We start from the raw sequence: 22572 nt of genomic DNA, 5'->3' as shown, positions 1-22572 counted from the left end.
AATCTAATTTGGTGATTCCATACTTTTTCTGTGATCTAAACAACTTGTCTGCTCACCAGCTCTATCATGAGGGAGGGAAGCAAGATACAGAATGGCTTATATGTTTTTAAAAAGAAAAACAATGATCTCTGTTTAAAAACCACACTCAAGTGCATGCACAAACGAGTGCAGAAAGCTCTGTAGATCAAAGTGTTAACAGTAGTTGTCTCTGGAAAGTTGGATTGTGGACTTTTCTTTTGCTTGTTTGTAATTTGATTTTTATTAACACTAAATGCTTTTAATGATGAGAAAATTTCCCTCCAAATTTCTGATTGTGCTTATATTCTTTTATTATAAACATTTTATTTTATCAAGTTCTGGGAAATGTCATTTCTTTTCTTTTCTTTTTTAAACACTTCCCCCTCCTGTCTTGTCATTTCTGTCAAACAATTCTTTGATTTCTAAAATGGACCTTCATTATGCCCCCTTCCCTCCCAACTCCACAAATTTACAATATAACCTGAGCCTATTTTCATCATATTTTGTCAGGATTATTCTTTTCATCTGCCTGTCCAAAATAGAACTGCTGAGGCTTAAGAAAGTGTTCTGGTCACTTTTGTATTTCTAGCATTTCGTATGTGTGCGTACTATGCAGATAAGCCTTGGTTGGACATCTCCTGGTACCTTCTGTCTTGAAAAAATTTCAAATGGTACTAATTTAAATCAAATTGAATATACCATAGGTTCTAATATGCCATCGATTGTAAGAAAATGATTATTTTATGAACGTTGAGACGTGAAAAAAATTTTCAGTTAAAACTATGATACCATTGATAGCATGCATCCTGTGGGCAAAATGTACATCATAGAATTGATGAAGTACAGTAGTGCTAACATCACATTTATGAGGTTTTTAGTGGTTTTGGAGTAGAAAAAAATGGTTAATTTTGGCACTGCTTCAGATCTCATTCATGTATTATCAGGTTACTGCCCCCTCTCCCCCTGTCATTACTTGGTTTTGTATGGCTACCACAGACACTGGTGAATGGAATGAATTATGATGAAGTTAGGCCTACATTTGGGGAAAAGGGTTTTATATGTTTCCTTTCAGGAACATTGAAAACAGATTGTTGTATTCCAGTCTTGCCACATAGCCCAATGAGTGACTAGCTGAAAATACAAATCTCGCTGTCATGTCCTTTTGTAGCTTTCTTTTCTCCAAGTAGACAGTCCCTCAGTATGCGTTGGTGTGCTAGTGTACACTAGACTTGTGGCTTTTGATTTCTCTTAGTCAGTGTGGTTACCTTTGTTAGAACATAACCCAGAGAGCTGCGCATTGTGTTATGGAGCAGATGCACTGTAATGTGGAATAGTCTTGCCTTTGGAACTGTTGAACAGATACCAAAAACGATTGAGAAGCATTGATCCATAAGATGAAATATGATTCTTCTCATGAGAAACCTGACCACTGCCTCCTACTCCATCTTATTGTTGGCTTCTTTCTGCCTTACACCTTACATTCAGGTAATATTGAACTGTTTATAGATACTTTACACATATTATTCTATGTTATTTTGTGTGTGTGTGTGTGTGAGAGAGAGACAGGTTTTCACTCAGTTGCTCAGACTGGAGTGCAGTGGCATGATCTTGGCTCAGTGCAATTTCTGTCTCCCAGGCTCAAGCAATCCTCCCAACTTAGCCTTCCTTTTAAAAATTATTTTTCATTTTTTGAGATGGAGTTTTGCTCTTGTTGCCCAGGCTGGAGTGCAATGGCACGACTTTGGCTCACTGCAACCTCCACCTCCCGGGTTCAAGTGATTCTCAGCCTCCCCAGTAGCTGGGATTACAGGCACGCACCACCATGCTCGGCTAATTTTGTATTTTTAGTAGAGATGGAGTTTCACCATGTTGGCCAGGCTGGTCTCGAGCTCCTGACCTCAGGTGGTCTGCCCGCCTCGGCCTCCCAAAGTGCTGGGATTACAGGCGTGAGCCACCGCACCTGGCCTAAAAATTATTTTTAAGAGAGATGAGGTTTTGCTATGTTACCCAGGGTGGTCTCGAACTCCTGAACTCAAGTGATCCTCCCAATTTAGCCTCTTAAAGTGTTGGGATTACAAGTGTGGGCCACTACACCCAGCCTTATTTTATGTGTTAATCTCTGACTCTGCCTGGGATCTTCTCACAAATGTATTCGTCAAAAACGAATCGTCTCTTCAGGATTTTTTTTTTTTTTTTTTTTTAAAGACAGCCATCACCACAGCTGGAGTGCAGTGGTGTGATCATGGCTACCTGCAGCCTCGACCTCCTGGGCTCAGGTGATCCTCCCACCTCAGCCTCCCAGGTAGCTGGGACTATAAGTGCACGCCACCATGTCTGGCTATTTTTTTGTATTTTTTATAGAGACAGGGTTTCACCATGTTGCCCAGTGTAGTCTCAAACCCCTGGGCTCAAGTCATCAGCCAGCCTCAGCCTCCCAAAGTGCTGGGATTACAGGTGTGAACCACCACACCTAGGCAGGAAAAATTCTTTGCATTCCTATTTTCCCACTAAACTGAGTTGCTTATCGTCCTCTTTGCTGCCTTACTATATATATTTCTATTCTTATATTTACTCCATTATGTTGGTATTACTTTCGTTACAAATTTCTTTTTTGTGACTTACAGGAAGCTGAGCTTTTTGAGGGCGGGGATGCTGCTTTATTCAAATTTGGTCTCCAGCCCTTAGCACAGTATGTGACACTATCTTGAGTAAATATTTGTTAAACTAAATGTAACTGAGTGTGAAGGAATGGACAATCCATATAGAATATACCTGTAGGTAGTAAGTATCCTAAGTTTTAATACAAATAACTATTATTTCAATCGTTTTTAAGTATTTATGATTTCTTTTTATTCTTTTGCATGTTTTCTTGGCTGAATGGAAATAGAGAAGAAGAAAATGAGGTAAGTATAATTTAACTAGTCATTCAATGATTATGAGATGGACCACTAAACACATTTTAGAAATTGGGTAAAAGCTGAAAACACTCAAAATGTAGCTATCATTTTGAATGTGAAATGAAGTAATAGTTTTTAATTTTGTTTTTAGAGCCATGGTAACTTATCCCAGTGAGGGATGTTGTGTATCTCAGAAAAATGGTTTTTAAACTTTAGAGCTTCAAGAGATTTAGGAAAGGTAGAGAAAGTTGGAAGTTCTAAAAATATCTTTTACTTGTTTTTTATGTATTGAGCTTCCATTTAAGATTTAACTTGAAAAGTGGATTCTGTTTCTTAAAAGTATTTGGCTCATGCCTGTAATCCCAGCACTTTGGGAAGCTGAGGCAGGTGGATCACTTGAGGTCAGGAGTTTGAGACCAGCCTGGCCAACATGGTGAAACCCCATCTCTACTAAAAATAAGAAAATTAGGCAGACATGGTGGCTTAGTCCCAGCTACTCAGGAGACTGAGGCAGGAGAATTGCTTGAGCTGGGGAGGAGGAGGTTGCAGTGAGCCAAGATGGTGCCCCTGCACTTCAGCCTGGGCAACAGAGCAAGACTCTGTCTCAAAAAAATAAAGTATTTGGAATTCACTGCTCCATGATAATATATGTGAAAGTATTTACTTTCCAACTTGAATGACTACTATGTAATTTTGAAAACTGATTTCAGATTTTACTGTGTTGAAAGGGAAGTTATTCTCTTAAATAGCCAAAGTGGATTAAAGAACATTAATTACAAGAATTTTGCATATGAGAAGTATACCACCATCTTTAATTTAGGATTGAGTTTGTTGCTGTAGATTTTTCTGATGCTCTTTCTACAACCTACATTATGCCTTGAACTTCCAAGGCTAACCATTTCCTTTGGTGATTTGGCAAACATGGAAGAAAAGTAGTCTTCTTAGGTTTATACTTTGTAACTGTTGCTTATACAGCAGTATTATTACTTGAGGGTGGGGGGCCCAGGCAGAGACAGTGATATGTGCCAAGGCAGAGTACTCTCCAGGAAGGCAGAAGGCCTGGTCCTCATTTGGTTACCTCATCTGTAAAACAAGTAAGGTGGGAAGTTCCTCTGTATCAGTGGTTTCCCAAACCTGGGACATTGATTAGAATTGCCTATGTAATGCTTTTTTTTTTTTTAAACCAAAAACCTCAAAACACCCCAAAAAACAAACCCTTTCCTCATCTTAGAGCTCAATAGCTCGTTGATATTTGATATTTCCTAGAGTGTGGATCACAGATGAGTATTTTTTTTTAATTTTTAAATTTTTTATTTTTTTGAGACAGAGTCTCGCTCTGTTGCCCAGGTTGGAGTTCTGTGGTGCCATCTTGGCTCACTGCAACCTCTGCCTCCGGGGTTCCAGTGATTCTCCCACCTCAGCCTCCCAAGTAGCTGGGGTTACAGGTGCATGCTGCCACACCCTGCTAATTTTTGTATTTTTAGTAGAGATGGGTTTTCATTATGTTGGCCAGGCTGGTCTCGAACTCCTGACCTCAAGTGATCCTCCCGCCTCGGCCTCCCAAGGTGCTGGGATTACAGGTGTGAGCCACTGTGCTCGACCCAGATGAGTATTTTTACTGTGCACTCAATGTGATGCCAGGAGACCACTGGTCTTGATGACCTCTGATTTTTCATCTCTGATAGAACACAAGAACAAACCATATTGAGTACTGAGATGTTAGATTTTGCCCTTTATACAAATGTCTTTGAAACATATGTCAGGTTTTTAAAAAATTCTTTTTAAAAAATGCTACCTGGAAAATAGTTATAAAACTGAAAAAAGTTATTTATGTACGAGAAAGTAAGAATGGGGAAAATAGGTAATTGTTGAAGCTTGGAGTGGATACTTAGGGATTTATTATACCATTTTTTATACTTTTGACTGTGTTTGAAAATTTTCATAATCAAGATATATATAGCTTAGTGAAATTCATACTATTTGTTATTAAAAAGGGCTTTTCATTTCTCCAGTAAACATTTTAAACTGTGCAGTCCATTTGAAAGTAACTATTTATTGTAGTAGTAATTGCTTATTTTGTTCATTTGTAGGCAAAGATTGAAAATGTGCAGAAAACAGGTTTCATCAAAGGACCAATGTTCAAAGGTGTTGCTTCTAGTCGATTTTTGCCCAAAGGCACCAAAACAAAAGTTAATTTGGAAGAACAGGGACGACAGAAGGTGTCATTCAGCTTCAGCCTTACAAAGAAAACTTTGCAGAATAGGTTTCTCACTGCACTTGGCAATGAAAAGCAAAGTGATACTCCAAACCCTCCAGCTGTACCTCTTCAGGTAGACTTGACTCCTAAAATGAAAATGGAAATTGGTGATACCTTATCTACTGCAGAAGAATCTTCCCCACCAAAGTCAAGGGTGGAATTGGGCAAAATTCATTTTAAGAAACATCTGCTTCATGTAACATCCAGGCCACTGCTGGCTACTACCACAGCAGTAGCATCTCCACCTACTCATGCAGCACCATTACCAGCAGTGATAGCAGAATCAACAACTGTAGACTCACCGCCCTCATCTCCGCCTCCACCGCCTCCACCTGCCCAAGCCACAACACTCTCATCACCAGCACCAGTAACAGAGCCAGTGGCCTTGCCACATACACCAATAACAGTTCTAATGGCAGCACCAGTACCCTTACCAGTAGATGTAGCAGTTAGATCTCTGAAAGAACCACCAATTATAATTGTACCAGAATCTTTAGAAGCAGATACCAAGCAGGACACTGTATCTAATAGTTCAGAAGAACACGTAACTCAAATATTGAATGAGCAAGCAGATATTTCCTCAAAAAAAGAAGATTCCCATATTGGGAAGGATGAAGAAATTCCAGATAGTTCTAAGATTAGTCTGAGCTGTAAAAAAACAGGTTCTAAGAAGAAATCCTCACAATCTGAAGGCATCTTTCTTGGTTCAGAATCTGATGAAGATTCTGTACGGACTTCTTCAAGTCAAAGATCACATGATTTAAAAATTTCAGCAAGCATTGAAAAGGAAAGAGATTTTAAAAAGAGCTCAGCACCTTTAAAAAGTGAGGATCTAGGGAAATCTTCACGATCTAAAACAGACAGAGATGATAAATATTTTAGCTATTCAAAACTTGAAAGAGATACTCGGTATGTATCTTCCCGATGTAGATCAGAAAGAGAGCGACGGCGGAGCAGGTCTCATTCTAGGTCTGAGAGAGGCTCCAGAACTAATTTATCCTATTCCAGGTCAGAACGATCTCATTATTATGACTCTGATCGTCGCTACCATAGGAGCTCCCCTTATCGAGAGAGGACGCGCTATTCTCGGCCATACACAGATAACAGAGCACGAGAGAGTTCTGACTCAGAAGAAGAGTATAAGAAGACATACTCAAGGCGTACCTCATCTCATTCCTCTTCTTACAGAGACCTAAGGACATCATCCTATTCTAAATCTGATCGGGACTGTAAAACTGAGACCTCTTACTTAGAGATCGAAAGAAGAGGCAAGTATTCTTCAAAACTAGAAAGAGAATCTAAAAGGACTTCAGAAAATGAAGCAATTAAAAGATGTTGTTCTCCCCCTAATGAACTGGGATTCCGACGAGGGTCATCATATTCTAAGCACGACAGTAGTGCTTCCCGTTATAAATCTACCCTTTCAAAACCTATACCCAAGTCTGATAAATTTAAAAATTCTTTCTGTTGTACAGAATTAAATGAAGAAATCAAACAGTCTCATTCTTTTAGTTTACAGACACCTTGTTCAAAAGGTAGTGAATTAAGAATGATTAATAAAAATCCTGAAAGAGAAAAGGCTGGGTCTCCAGCTCCATCAAATCGATTAAATGATTCACCTACTTTAAAAAAGCTAGATGAATTGCCTATTTTTAAGTCCGAATTTATAACACATGATAGCCATGATAGTATTAAGGAATTAGACTCTTTATCTAAAGTGAAGAATGATCAATTAAGAAGTTTTTGTCCCATAGAATTAAATATAAACGGATCTCCTGGGGCAGAATCTGATTTGGCAACATTTTGCACTTCTAAAACTGATGCTGTTTTAATTACTTCTGATGATAGTGTGACTGGATCGGAATTATCCCCTTTGGTCAAAGCATGCATGCTTTCATCAAATGGATTTCAGAATATTAGTAGGTGCAAAGAAAAAGACTTGGATGATACCTGCATGCTGCATAAGAAGTCAGAAAGCCCATTTAGAGAAACAGAACCTCTGGTATCACCACACCAAGATAAACTCATGTCTTTGCCAGTTATGACTGTGGATTATTCCAAAACAGTAGTTAAAGAACCAGTTGATACGAGGGTTTCTTGCTGCAAAACCAAAGATTCAGACATATACTGTACTTTGAACGATAGCAACCCTTCTTTGTGTAACTCTGAAGCTGAAAATATTGAGCCTTCAGTTATGAAGATTTCTTCAAATAGCTTTATGAATGTGCATTTGGAATCAAAACCAGTTATATGTGATAGTAGAAATTTGACAGATCACTCAAAATTTGCATGTGAAGAATATAAGCAGAGCATCGGTAGCACTAGTTCAGCTTCTGTTAATCATTTTGATGATTTATATCAACCTATTGGGAGTTCAGGTATTGCTTCATCTCTTCAGAGTCTTCCACCAGGAATAAAGGTGGACAGTCTAACTCTCTTGAAATGCGGAGAGAACACATCTCCAGTTCTGGATGCAGTGCTAAAGAGTAAAAAAAGTTCAGAGTTTTTAAAGCATGCAGGGAAAGAAACAATAGTAGAAGTAGGTAGTGACCTTCCTGATTCAGGAAAGGGATTTGCTTCCAGGGAGAACAGGCGTAATAATGGGTTATCTGGGAAATGTTTGCAAGAGGCTCAAGAAGAAGGGAATTCCATATTGCCTGAAAGAAGAGGAAGACCAGAAATCTCTTTAGATGAAAGAGGAGAAGGAGGACATGTGCATACTTCTGATGACTCAGAAGTTGTATTTTCTTCTTGTGATTTGAATTTAACCATGGAAGACAGTGATGGTGTAACTTATGCATTAAAGTGTGACAGTAGTGGTCATGCCCCAGAAATTGTGTCTACAGTTCATGAAGATTATTCTGGCTCTTCTGAAAGTTCAAATGATGAAAGTGATTCAGAAGATACAGATTCGGATGATAGCAGTATTCCAAGAAACCGTCTCCAGTCTGTTGTGGTTGTGCCAAAGAATTCTACTTTGCCCATGGAAGAAACAAGTCCTTGTTCTTCTCGGAGCAGTCAAAGTTATAGACACTATTCTGACCATTGGGAAGATGAGAGATTGGAGTCAAGGAGACATTTGTATGAGGAAAAATTTGAAAGTATAGCAAGTAAAGCCTGTCCTCAAACTGATAAGTTTTTCCTTCATAAAGGAACAGAGAAGAATCCGGAAATTTCTTTTACACAGTCCAGTAGAAAACAAATAGATAACCACCTGCCTGAACTTTCTCATCCTCAGAGTGATGGGGTTGATAGTACAAGTCATACAGATGTGAAATCTGACCCTCTGGGTCACCCAAATTCAGAGGAAACCGTGAAAGCCAAAATACCTTCTAGGCAGCAAGAAGAGCTGCCAATTTATTCCTCTGATTTTGAAGATGTCCCAAATAAGTCTTGGCAACAGACCACTTTCCAAAACAGGCCAGATAGTAGACTGGGAAAAACAGAATTGAGTTTTTCTTCCTCTTGTGAGATACCACATGTGGATGGCTTGCACTCATCAGAAGAGCTCAGAAACTTAGGTTGGGACTTCTCTCAAGAAAAGCCTTCTACCACGTATCAGCAACCTGACAGTAGCTATGGAGCTTGTGGTGGACACAAGTATCAGCAAAATGCAGAACAGTATGGTGGGACACGTGATTATTGGCAAGGCAATGGTTACTGGGATCCAAGATCAGGTAGACCTCCTGGAACTGGGGTTGTGTATGATCGAACTCAAGGACAAGTACCAGATTCCCTAACAGATGATCGTGAAGAAGAGGAGAATTGGGATCAACAGGATGGATCCCATTTTTCAGACCAGTCCAATAAATTTCTTCTATCCCTTCAGAAAGACAAGGGGTCAGTGCAAGCACCTGAAATAAGCAGCAATTCCATTAAGGACACTTTAGCTGTGAATGAAAAGAAAGATTTTTCAAAAAACTTAGAAAAAAATGATATCAAAGATAGAGGGCCTCTTAAAAAAAGGAGGCAGGAAATAGAGAGTGATTCTGAAAGTGATGGTGAGCTTCAGGACAGAAAGAAAGTTAGAGTGGAGGTAGAGCAGGGAGAGACATTAGTGCCCCCAGGTTCAGCACTGGTTGGGCCCTCCTGTGTCATGGATGACTTCAGGGACCCACAGCGATGGAAGGAATGTGCCAAGCAAGGGAAAATGCCTTGTTACTTTGATCTTATTGAAGAAAATGTTTATTTAACAGAAAGGTAAGTCTAATTAATACTTGTTTGACAAATTTTAACTCTTTTTTTGTTGTTAGAAAAAGCCTTTAAACAATTCAGACTGTATGAGATTAAACACATGAAAGAGTTGTGGGATAAAGTAAATTTAAAAGTCTAAAAAAGTGTTTTTACCTATTTAGATTTGATAGTATAGATTCCTTTCCCCATTCCCCGCCCCCACCCCCCCATCCCCAGGAAAGGAGATGTCTATTTTTTTCTTTCATTACTTGTTTGGTTTTCAAGGTACAATTTAGGCTAGCCCAGTATTTCTGTAATTCCTTTTACATGTGAAAGTCTGACCAAAAAAATAGAATAAAACCCCAGCAAAATAATCTGTACTTAGAGAAGAAAAAAGTGGTTACTTTGGATTTTATTTTCAAAAATGTGCAGAATGAAGTATCTTTGGGTACTGTATTAGTCCGTTTTCATGCTACTGATAAAGACATACCCGAGACTGGGAAGAAAAAGAGGTTTAATTGGACTTGCAGTTCCACATGGCTGGGGAGGCCTCAGAATTGCGGCAGGAGGCAAAAGGCACTTCTTACATGGTGGTGGCAAGAGAAAAGGAGGAAGAAGCAAAAGTGAAAACCCTTGATAAACCCATCAGATCTTGTGTGACTTAATCACCATCACAAGAATAACACGAGAAAGGCCGGCCCCCATGATTCAGTTACCTCCTCAAGTTGAGTTTGGGTGGGGAAACAGCCAAACCATATCAGGTACTTATAAAGTTAGAACTAGACTAGAACATAATTTTCTTCTCTCATTTTTTTTTAGACTATTGTTAATAGATTAAATCTGGCAATAGTGTAATAAATATTTTAGAAATGATAAAGTGGTTTATCAAAAAATCCCTAACATGAAACAAATTATAATGAGAATAAGAGTAATGAAAACATAGTCCTCTAGAGCAGGGCTTCTCAGTCTGTTTTAACTTTAACCCCTCCTTGATAATTTTCTCATTTTCCTGATGTAAATTTATATTGATTGTGCTTAAAAAACCAAAACAAAAAGTATCCTGCCCCCTTACTCTCCTTTTTTGGAAGTTTTCCTGCTAGTTGAGAATCAACCTAGCCATTGTATCTTTAAGGATCAAAATGTTATTAAATCAAATTTTCCTCTGTGTATAAGGTAAAAGACTTAATTTTAAAGGTAGGTCCTACCAGAAATTTTTTTCTATTACAAAATAACCTTTTAACAGAGAGCCTTTTACAGCTATTTTCATTTATATCTAGTTATAAATTAGGTTTACATTTAAAATATTCAATATTTTAAGTAGTACCCTTTAGGAATTGTGTGAGTAGACTAATGGAACTTACAAGATCTTTGTAAAAGAATATAAATAAAACGAATCAGTCCAATTCTCTGACTTTTCTTTAGCGTTGAGAATCAGATATATATATAAAAAACTGTGCATATAGATTTGGTTAGTGGAGGCATAAGAGGGCTTCCACCACTTTGCAGTGGGAAGGATTTATATATATTTAACTTTTTTTTTTTTTTTTTTTGAGACAGAGTCTCACTTTGTCTCCCAGGGTGGAGTGCAGTGGCGCGATCTCAGCTCACTGCAACCTCTGCCGGGTGCCACCACGCCCAGCTAATTTTTGTATTTTTAGTAGAGATGGGTTTCACCATGTTGGCCAGGCTGGTCTCGAACTCCTGACCTCAGGTGATCCGCCCGTCTCAGCCTCCCAAAGTACTGGGATTACGCCTGGCCTATATATTCAAAATTTTGAAGTGCCTGTTATATGCTAGGCATTTAGGAGCCACTAAGAAGACAAACTCTTATAAAAAATAATATGAATATAATGAAAACATTTTTCTTATGTTTAATGGAAAAGGGCTTACCTGCCAAAATCTATGCCCATTCGTCCTATTCCAGCCTTCTAGAGCAATACAAAATAAAGCTGCTGCTGATTCTTCAAAATTGTAGCTAAGTACTTCTAAATAGATAATTTCGTTTAGTCATCTTCAGGCTAAGCATATTCATATACTCATTAACGAATTGTGTCTTTAATCAAGAGGAATCATTCTTTTCACCTAAACTTAGTTAAAACTATCATAACACTCTTGAGGCACTTCATAAAATTGGCACTAGAATAGAACATATGTTGAAGATCAAAGCAGATTAGAGGTAGGAGATTAGATAACCATTTAGAGCAGCTATGCTGTTTCCTGTTTGATAGTCAAAGAGTGAGTTATAGTTCTTATAGTTCCCTAATCTTAAACATAACAGATCTTTTTTGACCATCTTTGGTTGTTTTGTTTTGTTTTGTTTTGTTTTTAGACCAGGGTAAAAGACTAGTTCATCAGCAAAAAGGCCAATAAATAATCACATTTTCACTTTTGCTTTGCACACTCTGGCATGGCTTATTATGAACGCAATCAAATTTTAGCAGTTTATGTTCTTCTCCAAAATAAATCTGTCTGCATGGAGAAAGTTGAGCCCTCTTAAACATTTACCTGATTATTCTGTAATTACACTTCATTTAAAAAATTCAATCTGCTTTTAAACAAAATTTATGCAGATGTGATGTTACTGAAAGATTCTCTAAAATATTGGATTGAGTTAGAACTCACTCTTATTTTTTTAGAAACCCCTTTTCTCCCTCAATCTTATATCTCAACTATTATTTGCTCATCCATGAGGTCTGATTCTTAAACTTAACTTTAACCAGCTATGTCACTATTTGAAGTGCATGAGTTTTCCTATTTTTCCTAGAACCTAGTATGACTTTAACACTTGAAACTGTTCTGAATCCAAGGCTTAGCTGACCTGGAGTAGGAAATAAGGGCTGAGTTCCAGAATGATTAGTCTTGAACTCATCTCATCTTCCCCATTTGCCAAGGTTAAGGTTGCCCTTCTCATGTTTTTTTTTTTTTTTTTTTTTTTTTTGGTAATGCAGGTCTTAGGATTTTCAGTCTCACAAGTACTAATAATTAGATGTTTTATTTTGAATGGTTGACTTACAGGAATCATTAAATGTGAATCTAGCCAGGCGTAGTGGATCATGCCTGCGATTGCAGCACTTTGGGAAGTGGAGGCAGGGGAATTTCTTGAGCCCAGGAGTTCAAGACCAGCTTGAGTAACAGAGAGAGACCCTGTCTCTACAGAATATTAAAAAACAAACAAACAACAACAACAACAAAAACCAAGCGTGGTGGCATGAGCTGTGGTCCCAGCTATTCAGGAGGTGGAAGTGGGAGGGTCATTTGAATCCAGGAGGTTGAGGCTGCAGTGAGCCATGATCGCATCACTGCACCCTGGCCTGGGTGACAGAACAAGACCCTGTTTAAAAAAACCCAAAAGAATCTAATGAGATTTGGCACATATGTTATATCTTTACCAGGAAATTTATTTAATCAGTTTTTATGAAATTTTACCCAATAGAAAGAAGAATAAATCTCATCGAGATATTAAGCGAATGCAGTGTGAGTGTACACCTCTTTCTAAAGATGAAAGAGCTCAAGGTGAAATAGCATGTGGGGAAGATTGTCTTAATCGTCTTCTCATGATTGAATGGTAAGTAAATTAGAATACTCGGCTTTTGCTCAACACTTCTATTAAATGTCTCTAAATATTGAATTATCAATGAAGAATAAAATTTAACCTTTCTCCTACCTATGGATGACTACAAGCAAAAAAGTATAGTAGACACTTTGATGTATAGTAGAAAACATATTAATAGGGAAACAAATATCCCTTGCATTGTGCATTAGATTACAGTACCCACCATGTTTTAAGTGCTTGGTAAAGTAGTCCTATAATATTAATTTCTATTCAGTACTTTTTTATCTTTTATAATATTTATGTCCTAGAGGTAAATGTTGGTATTTTTTAGCTTTCACTATAAAGTGAAATAAAACCCTAACATTTCAGAAATGCATAAAGTGAATGTCTTCTCCCAAACATCAGTCCCATTGTTTTGTCATTTTTCCAGAAAACTTTTAATGCCTGTGCTAGCATAGGTAGATGTTTTCCTCTTTTTATGTATACAGATAAAATCTTATTCTATATACTTGCTTGGATTTGCTAATCAGACCTAATCAGAGCTCTGTGTACAGACCTGCCTAAATCTTTCTCTTGACTGCATTATGTATTCTATTCATAGTTAGCCGGTAATTAGTCTGTTGACAGACATTTGCTTCTGTATTGTTCTTATAAATAGTAAATATCTTTACATTAAAAAATTTAATTTTGGCCAGGCGTAGTGGCTCATGCCTGTAATCCCAGCTATTTGGGAGGCTGAGGCGGGCAGATCACTTGAGGCCAGGAGTTTAGGATCAGCCTGGCCAACATGGTGAAACCCCATCTCTACTAAAAAATACAAAAATTAGCCAGGCATGATGACACACACCTGTAATCCCAGCTACTCTGGAGGCTGAGGCAGGAGAAGCACTTGAACCCAGGAGGTGGAGCTTGCAGTGAGCTGTCATTCCACTATACTCCAGCCTGGGTGACAGAGCGAGACGTTGTCTCAAAAAAATTTTTTTAACCAATCTGATTGATGAAAAATATATTCTTGTCTTTAACATGGAAAGAGGATACCTTATTTTTGATGTTAGTGAAGGGTTTTTTTCCCCAAAGCTCAGTTTTTGGTTTTGCTCATGTTATAGTGTTGCAAAAATAAAATATATATACCTTGAAAAAATAAAGAGAAAGGATTTTTGGTATTCTTTTATCCAAACTAGAGAGAGAGATGACAGTACAGATGTAAGAAGAGAAGACATAGAGTTAGCATTATTCTAACTTCATATTGTTGCCCTAGTCATTCTTCTGGGTTTTCCTGCCAACCTTGTGAAGCATACATGAAGAAAAATATTTCTTCATATTATTCACACACTTAAGCTTCTGGTAGTTCTCGGTTGTTCTCATGATTAGGTTCAAACTTAGCCTTGTATTCAGAGCCCTTGGTAGCATATCATCAGCCTGTCTTTTCATCCTCCAGCAACTCACCTTTCTTATCAGTTATCTTTAGTTGTTTCATTTCTCTTTGTCCAAACAGGGATTGTTTTCCTATTTCTGCACACAGGCAGGGACAGTTGTATCTCCAGCTTTCTTTATGCATATCCTATGTATCATTAGAGATTCTGCCTTAAATTCTCTTCCCTCCTGAAAGCTTTCCTTTATACTGCCTCACTCTAGAGCAAATCCTTCATCCTTTGACCATTGCTAAAAATGTTGTTTGCTGCTGGGTTGGCAATAAATAATAATATATTCAAAATGATTGGTAATTTCCAGTGGTCTTTTTTTTTTTTTTTTTTGAGACAGTCTCCCTCTGTCGCCCAGGCTAGAATGCAGTGGCGCAATCTTGACTCACTACAACCTCTGCCTCCTGGGTTCAAACAATTCTCCTGCCTCAGCCTCCCAAGTAGCTGGGATTACAGGCGTGCACCATCATGCCTGGCTAATTTTTGTATTTTTCAGAGAGACAGGATTTCACTGTGTTGGCGAGGGTGGTCTTGAATTCCTGACCTCAAGTGATCCACCTGCCTTGGCCTCCCAAAGTGCTGGGATTACAGGCATGAACCACCGTACTCAGCCCCTTCTGGTGTAGTTTTAATCATCGTTAAAACCTTTTATCTATCACATATTAAGAAGTCAATCAGTGTTCGATTTTATCATTTTTACTCTAGGATCCATGGGAGAAGAGCCATGCCATGTTATTCTGTTTACTCTGAACAAGGATATATTTAATAATGACTTTAGATTTTCTCAATTGTAGATCAAGTAGTTAGCTGCATTCAAAAAATGAAATTAAAAGTGATTAGAGTAGAAGGAGGGGAAGGTGCACTTACAGAATATAAGTTCTGCAGAGTTGTCAATGTACTGAAAGCTTACATGCAGCCTGAAAATGTATTCTAGACACCTAGGGAGTGGTAGATATTTCTGTGATGACCAGATATCAAGGCTGTATTGTGGGTATGATCTGTTTAAGTAACAATGTAGGTACTCAGTTCTAAGGAATCCCTTTGTGATGGAAGGAAAGGAAGACTTAGTTGGGGGTTAGTCATACATATGCTAATTATACCATAAAAGTATGTATATATGTAGTTATACTAACACATTTTTTCAAAGTTACTTTGGTTCTTTTGCTGCTTTAAAGAATTAAATTTCCTCCTTTTCTCATTTCAGTTCTTCTCGGTGTCCAAATGGGGATTATTGTTCCAATAGACGGTTTCAGAGAAAACAGCATGCAGATGTGGAAGTCATACTCACAGAAAAGAAAGGCTGGGGCTTGAGAGCTGCCAAAGACCTTCCTTCGTAAGTTCTTTTTAAATTACCTTTCACTTTCTTTTTTGAGACAAGGTCTCACTCTTTCACCCAGACTGGAGTGCAGTGGCACGATCTTGGCTCACTGGAACCTCTACCTCCCGGATTCAAGCAATTCTCCTGCCTTAGCCTCTCAAGTAGCTGGAACTACAGGCTCATGCCACCATGCCCAGCTAATTTTTTTTGTATTTTTTTGGTAGAGACGTTGTTTCACCATGTTGGCCAGGCTGGTTTCGAACTCTGACCGCAAGTTTTCCGCCCACCTTGGCATCCCAAAGTGCTGGGATTACAGGTGTGAGCCGTCGCGCCCGGCCTTCACTTCATTTTTGTGTTGTTGAACTTAGATGTTTTTGTAGGGAAACAATTTCTTTATTACACTGAGGTTTAATGATGATTATTATGTAGAATGACCACTTGGTAGCTAGTTTGTTGTTAAAAAATCTTTTTTTCTTTTTTGGTAATTATGTTTTCTTTAATTCCAAGCAACTACCAAGTGTTTACTGTGGACCCCCAGAATCTCTATGAAGCTATATAAAAAGAAGTTGGGACAGAATCCATTAGTATACATAAAATTGAGTTGGGATAAGAGTAGAAGAGAAGGCCAGGTGCAGTGGCTCATGCTTGTAATCTCAGCGCTATGGGAAGCTAAGTGGGAGGACTGCTTGAGCCTGGGAGTTCAAGGTTACAGTGAGCTGTGATCACGCCACTGCATTCTAGCCTGGATGGCAGTGATCTCTTGTCTCTTAAAGAAAAAAAAAAAAGAGTAGAAGAGAATACCTGAGCATATCAAGGTTAAGAATTAAAACATACTTGATAGATAATCATTAAACATTTCTTGAATGAATAAATGTTGCTTTCCATGTAACTGATGTAAGTTTTTAATGTAATACAGCAAAAGGTTCACTTTATTTTCTACCATATTCAGTATTTCCTGGAAATGTTTAATTTTCTTATATATAGCATATTTAAAGTATTCTTGGCCAGGCATGGTGACTCATGCTTGTAATCCCAGCACTTTGGGAAGCCAAGGTGAGTGGATCACCTGAAGTCGGGAGTTCGAGACCAGCCTGGCCAACATGGCGAAACCCCGTCTCTACTAAAAATACAAAAATTAGATGGGTGTGGTGGCGCACGCCTATAATCCCAGCTACCCGGGAGGCTGAGGTAGGAGAATCGCTTGAACTTGGGAGGTGGAGGTTGCAGTGAGCCGAGATCATGCCACTGCCCTCTAGCCTGGGAGACAGAGCAAGACTCCATCTCAAAAACAAACAAAAAACCCAAAATTACGCTGGACGTGGTGGCTCACGCCTGTAATCCCAGCACTTTGGGAGGCCGAGGTGGGCAGATCACCTGAGGTCAGGAGTTCAAGACCAGCCTGGCCAATGTGGTGAAACCCTGTCACTACTAAAAATACAAAAATTAGCTGGATGTGGTGGCAGGCACCAATAATCCCAGTTACTTGAGGGGCTGAGGCAGGAGAATCTCTTGAACCGGGGAAGCGAAGGTTGCAGTGAGCCGAGATTGCGCCATTGTACTCCAGCCTGGGCGACAAGAGTGAAACTCTGTCTCAAAAAACAAAACAAAAATTAGCCAGGCATGATGGCGCACAGCTGTAATCCCAGCTACTCTGGAGGCTGAGGCAGAAGAATTTGCTTGAACCCATGAGGAGGAGGTTGCAGTGAGCCGAGATCATGGCACTGCATTCCAGCCTGGGGGACAGAGCGAGACTGTCTCCAAAAAAAAAAAAGTATTCTTAATGAAGGTCAAGTGCCTCTTTGAAGTTAAATATAAACAGATTACATGTGTTTATGGTTGAAACATTTAAAAAATATATAAAAGAAAAAATGGAAGGAAATAAAACATTTGCTGGATTCTAGTAACTTAGACATAACTATTCTTTCAGAACCCTCTGAGCATATGGCCACAGTTGGATGGGAGTTGGAGTTGGGGCAGGACTTGGTGGGGTTTAATCTGTTTATTGTGGGAATTCAAAACACAGGTAATAAAGACAATAATTTTTTTTTCTCACTGTTTTCCCCTTGGCAATAATTTAGTTTTATGACAGGAATCCTCATATATCTTTTGATAAGCAAATTGTTCTTTTTTTTTTTCCTTTGAAGATAAGAAATGATGTTGATATTAATCTATCCTTTTGGGAACCAATCAGAAAACAACATGTTTTGTTACACAAAAAGGGGGCTAGTAGGAACCTCATAGATTTCTCTTCTCCTCTAAGTTTTGTAAAAACACACCCTGGCTCATAACTGGTTTTTATTGTTTTTTATTTTTTTGAGACAGGGTCTTGCCCTGTCACCCTCGCTGGAGTATCCTGGCGCAATCATAGCTCACTGCAGTGTCGACCTCCCAGGCTCAATTTATCCTCCTGCCTCAGCCTTCTGAGTAGCTGAGACTATAAGTGTGAGCCAGTATGCCCAGCTACTTTATTTTTCTATTTTTTGTAGAGATGGGGTCCTCACTATGTTGCCTAGGCTTCTCATAACTGGTTTTTAATTGTTTATTTGAAGCAAATATCCCACAGAATTGTCATATGCCCCACATCCATTCATTGGATTCTTTATAATATTTTAAACAAATAATTGGTTACACTTCCTTTGAACACTGTTAATGATACAGAACTCAATACCTCTCAAAGCAGCCCATTGAATTTCCAAAATCACTAGTTCTAGTCCAGATGCACATTTTCAAAGATGCCTTCTTTCATTCTGCCCTAGCCAGCCAGGCCTTCTTGAGAGTTTTTTTTTTTTTTTTTTTTTTAAAGGAACCACAGTTTGGACACAAGCCTCTCTTACAGGGACAATAGTGGATGAGCTGTCTGGACGCTGGTCTTTTGTGGTATCTGCAGTAAAACACATAGCTTCAAACCTGATCTAAATTCTGTTACTTGCAACAGACACTCTTTGATAGCTCAGTGCTCTTCTCATATTAAGGGGAAAGGAGACTGGGGAAGGGAGGAAAGGATATATGGCTCCAGTTTATAAGCCAGGTTAAAATTTCCTAAAGCTCTTTCGTTTTCTTCAGCTATTCACAGAGAACCCTGCTTTGGTAAAATATACTAGGACTTAATGTTTCCATGTTTCCCATACCTTCCTACTCCTATAACTGCCACATGATGATGGTAATACCAATAGTTTATGAATTTCATAAACTAGTCAAAACTCTTGAGTTGTTTACTGGTAGAGTATTACCATTTAATAAGGACAGATTGTCAGAGCTACACAGGATGAGAAATTATTTGGAGCTAAGTTACTAGTTAGTGTTAAAGTGCCATGGCGGACCCCACCAAAAAAGCAGATTATTACCAAAACCCCTGTAGTTTTAGGAAATCTCCCAGTTGTAGGAAGAGAAGGCAGTCCAGGTTGACTTAATGTAATTGGATACCAGATAGGGTTTTAATTGAGGTAAAATTCACATAATATAATATTGACCATTTTAAAGTTTACAATTCAGTACCATTTAGTGCATTCATAATCTTGTGCAACTGCCACTTTTGTCTGTGTCCAAAACATTTTCAACATCTGAAAAGGGAACTAACTCTGCCTGTTCAGCAGAATCTTCTCATACCTGCCTCCTCCCAGGCCTGGCAGCCACTAATTTGCTGTCTGTTTCTGTGGGTTGATCTATTCTCGGTATTTCGTATAAATGAAATTATACAATATGTGGCCTTTTGTGTCTGGCTTCTTTGACTTAGCATTATGTTTTTGAGGTTTCATCTGTATTGCAGCATGTGTCAGCACTTAATTCCTGTTTATGGCTGAATAATACTCTCTTGTATGGGTATACGATATTTTGTATATCCTTTTGTTAGTTGATGGACATTTGGGCAAATGAGGCTTGCTTTTTTTTTTTTTTTTGAGATGGAGTCTTGCTCTGTCACTCAGGCTGGAGCACAGTGGCACGATCACGGCTCACTGCAACCTCTGCTTCCCGGGTTCAAGTGATTCTCCTGCCTCAGCCTCCTGAGTAGCTGGGATTACAGGTGTGCGCCGCCATGCCCAGCTAATTTTTCTATTTTTAGTAGAGAGGGGGTTTTACCATGTTGGCCCAGCTGGTCTCGAACTCCTGACTACAGGTGATCCGCCTGGCTTGGCTTCCCAAAGTGCTGTAATTACAGGGGTGAGCCACCGTGCCTGGCCGAAATGAGGCTTTTTTAGAAGCCATCTTTCCCCTCCACATTTTTTTGTTGTTTTCCGACACAGGGTCTCACTGTGTTGCCCAGGCTTGAATGCAGTGGTGCGATCACAGCTTACTGCCACCTCAACCTCCTGGGCTCAGGTGATCCCCCCACCTTAGCCTCCTCAGTAGCTGGGACTATAGGTGTACACTGCCATACTCTGCTAATTTTTTTGTATTTTTAGTAGAGACAGGGTTTTGCCGTGTTGCCCAGGTTGGTCTCGAACTCCTAAGCTCCAGTGATCCTCTCACCTTGGCTTTCCAAAGTTCTGGTATTACAGGCGTGAGCCACCACACCTGGCCCGTTTTATTAATAAAAAGTTTCAAACTTACAGAAAAGTTGAAAGAGTTGAACAGTTAGTGTCCATGTAAGCACCACTTAGATTTTATAGTTATTAACATTTTGTTCTGTTTGCTTTATTTTACATTCTCTGTCTGCCCGTCTCTTTTTTATCTATCAGTCTTTTTTTGATGAAGCTTAAAGGGAGTTGCAGACATTACCCTTAACCCCTAAACCTTCCATAGCTTTGCAGTGACAGTGACAATTTCTGTCCCCACCCACCTGCCATAGTAGAGCCCTGTTGCCCTGAACAGGCTTTAAGGAGAAGGAGTTCAATGAAGCGACCCTATTCAGCCAGGAGCAAATTTCAGGCTTAGAAAAAGATTAATAAGAATCATAAGAATCACACTTCTCATTGCCTTTGCCTTCATGGGATTTAGTCACTGCATGCCAGGCAATATGATGTTTTCTGCTTTGTTTTTGTTTTTATTTTGGTTTTTAATTGAGACACGTAGCTTCTCTAAGAAACCTAAATCTTAGAGTTTTAAGGACTGCATGATAGACTTTTACACTGGCCTCATTTAGTTTTTTGGAGGTTAGGCAGCTGGAGGGTCTAGCCACTCTTCCTACATTCCCCAAATTCCTGAGGACTTTGAGATGCTTCTCTCAGCTACTTCCTCAAGCTCAAACTGTTAGATCCATGTGTGTTGGTATATCCTTCCAACTTCCTGATGTGGGGTCTCTACTCTGAGTGATTTACTGGCTGGTCAGGCTCTGATATTTAAGAACTTTTTCTAAATAAGGTGATTTGAGAGTAATATCATTAGAATTGAATATTTTAGTAAAATTCAAGAAAGCATCTTTATAATATAATGAGGTAGTTATTTAGGTGGAGTTTGAATCCCAGGCTGTAATTGAGCTTTATGAAGTTGGATAGATCACCTACATTATCCAAACTCTGTCTTATTTGTCAAATGGGCATAATATCGATGCCAGATGACATCAATATGCTTTATTTATATTTTTCATACTACCTTTCAAAAGCAGGTAATCAAGCCTTAAATGAGTAAGTTTAGGGAAGATAGATTTTTGGCAGAAGAGGGATTGGAAATATTTTTTATGTGTGCAGTTCCAGATCCTGGATAATATATATTTTGTATGTTTTGTAGTCACCACATTTAATTCACAAGGCAGTCCATGATGTCATTTTTCTTTTTCTCTCTTTTTTAAGTTTTTAAAAAATGTTTTAAAACATTTTTTTAAATTTATTTATTTTGGTAGAGACGGGATTTCACCATGTTGCCCAGCTGGTCGGAAACTCCCAGGCTTAAGTGATCTACCCACCTCGGCCTCCCAAAGTGCTGGAATTACAGACTTGAGCCACTGTGCCCAGCTTTTTTTTCTTTTTTAATGCAATGGGGTCTTGCTCTGTCACCTAGCCTGGAGTACAGTAATGTGATTGTAGCTCATTGTAGATTCAAACTCAGGGCTCAAGCAATTCTCCTGCCCCAGGCTTTCAACTGGTGTAGTGGACTATAGGCACATAATACCATGGCCGGCTAATTTTTTAATTTTTTATTGTTTGTCAAGATGAGGTCTTCCTGTGTTTTTCAGGCTGGTCTTGAACTCCTGGGCCAAAGCAATCCTGCACCCCCCCGGCCACCCAAAGTGACTTTTCTTTTTCTTGAGGGAGGGCACTAATCCTGGAAGTGGAGAGTCCAACATTGTAGGACCTCAAATTTTGTCATCATTTTAAATTATTTGCAAGATGATAAGCTTCTGGGGTTAGAAAGGACATTTCAAATATTGGTTATAGAGGTAATAATTTGACTTTCTAGGTTTACCCATGAATAATCAGATTTTTATTATTGAGACCTAAATGTGTTTGTGATGGACTACTATATAAATATATATATACATCCACTATAAACTTCTCCAATCCTGTTTTTGAGCTCTGCTTTTTAATATATGTGTTCTTTTCTCATTTGTTTTTAATTGCTTTATTTTTTAAAGTAAAAGGATTTAATTTTTTTCAGTTGGCGAAGTTAACTCCTTTAATAAGTACATTGATTATGCCAGTATGTTGTAAACAAATACAAAAGATTTACATTAAAAAAATTTCTTTCATTAGAATTAGGGCATGTTTATTTTGAGGGGATAAGAAAAGACTTTCAGGCAGGCCATTTTATGTCAGAACTTCAGAGTAAAACATAGTATAACATTTGTCTACATAGAACTAATAGTTGAAGTCATTGGTTAGAATGAGCTTTTAGAGAATAAAGAGAAGGGGAAAAGACTGATAATTTAATATCTTCAGTTCAGAATAAATAGGTAAATAATCAGGAAAAGAACATTCAAAGATAAAGGGTAACTGAAAGATGCCAAAGAAGAAGATAAATAACAATTACCAATAACATTCTAAAGAGACGTCAAAGAGAAT

The 22572-nt window shown here is 38.5% G+C and overlaps 1 protein-coding gene across 10 annotated transcripts in view; it reads left to right on the top strand.

The window, feature by feature from the left end:
- The window catches only part of SETD2 (SET domain containing 2, histone lysine methyltransferase), a 147399-nt gene that overhangs the window by 34573 nt on the left and 90254 nt on the right, over window positions 1–22572 (top strand). For 8 of the 10 annotated variants that reach the window (XR_010155172.1, XR_010155173.1, XM_063805655.1 and 5 more), the window contains exons 2-5: window positions 2884–2921; window positions 5006–9372; window positions 12779–12910; window positions 15524–15652. Coding sequence is in view for 8 of the 10 variants with exons in the window: in XM_063805655.1 (XP_063661725.1) it covers window positions 2884–2921; window positions 5006–9372; window positions 12779–12910; window positions 15524–15652 (4666 nt within the window). In the remaining 2 variants the exon portion in view is untranslated. The remainder of the gene's footprint in view (window positions 1–2883; window positions 2922–5005; window positions 9373–12778; window positions 12911–15523; window positions 15653–22572) is intronic. The other 2 variants (XM_016940925.4, XM_063805652.1) reach the window with 2 other exon arrangements.

The sequence above is a fragment of the Pan troglodytes genome, chromosome 2, assembly GCF_028858775.2.
Source record: "Pan troglodytes isolate AG18354 chromosome 2, NHGRI_mPanTro3-v2.0_pri, whole genome shotgun sequence".
NCBI classification, from domain to species: domain Eukaryota; kingdom Metazoa; phylum Chordata; class Mammalia; order Primates; family Hominidae; genus Pan; species Pan troglodytes.
Note: the sequence above shows the minus strand (reverse complement) of the source record. Positions and strands in the feature narration are given on the sequence as shown.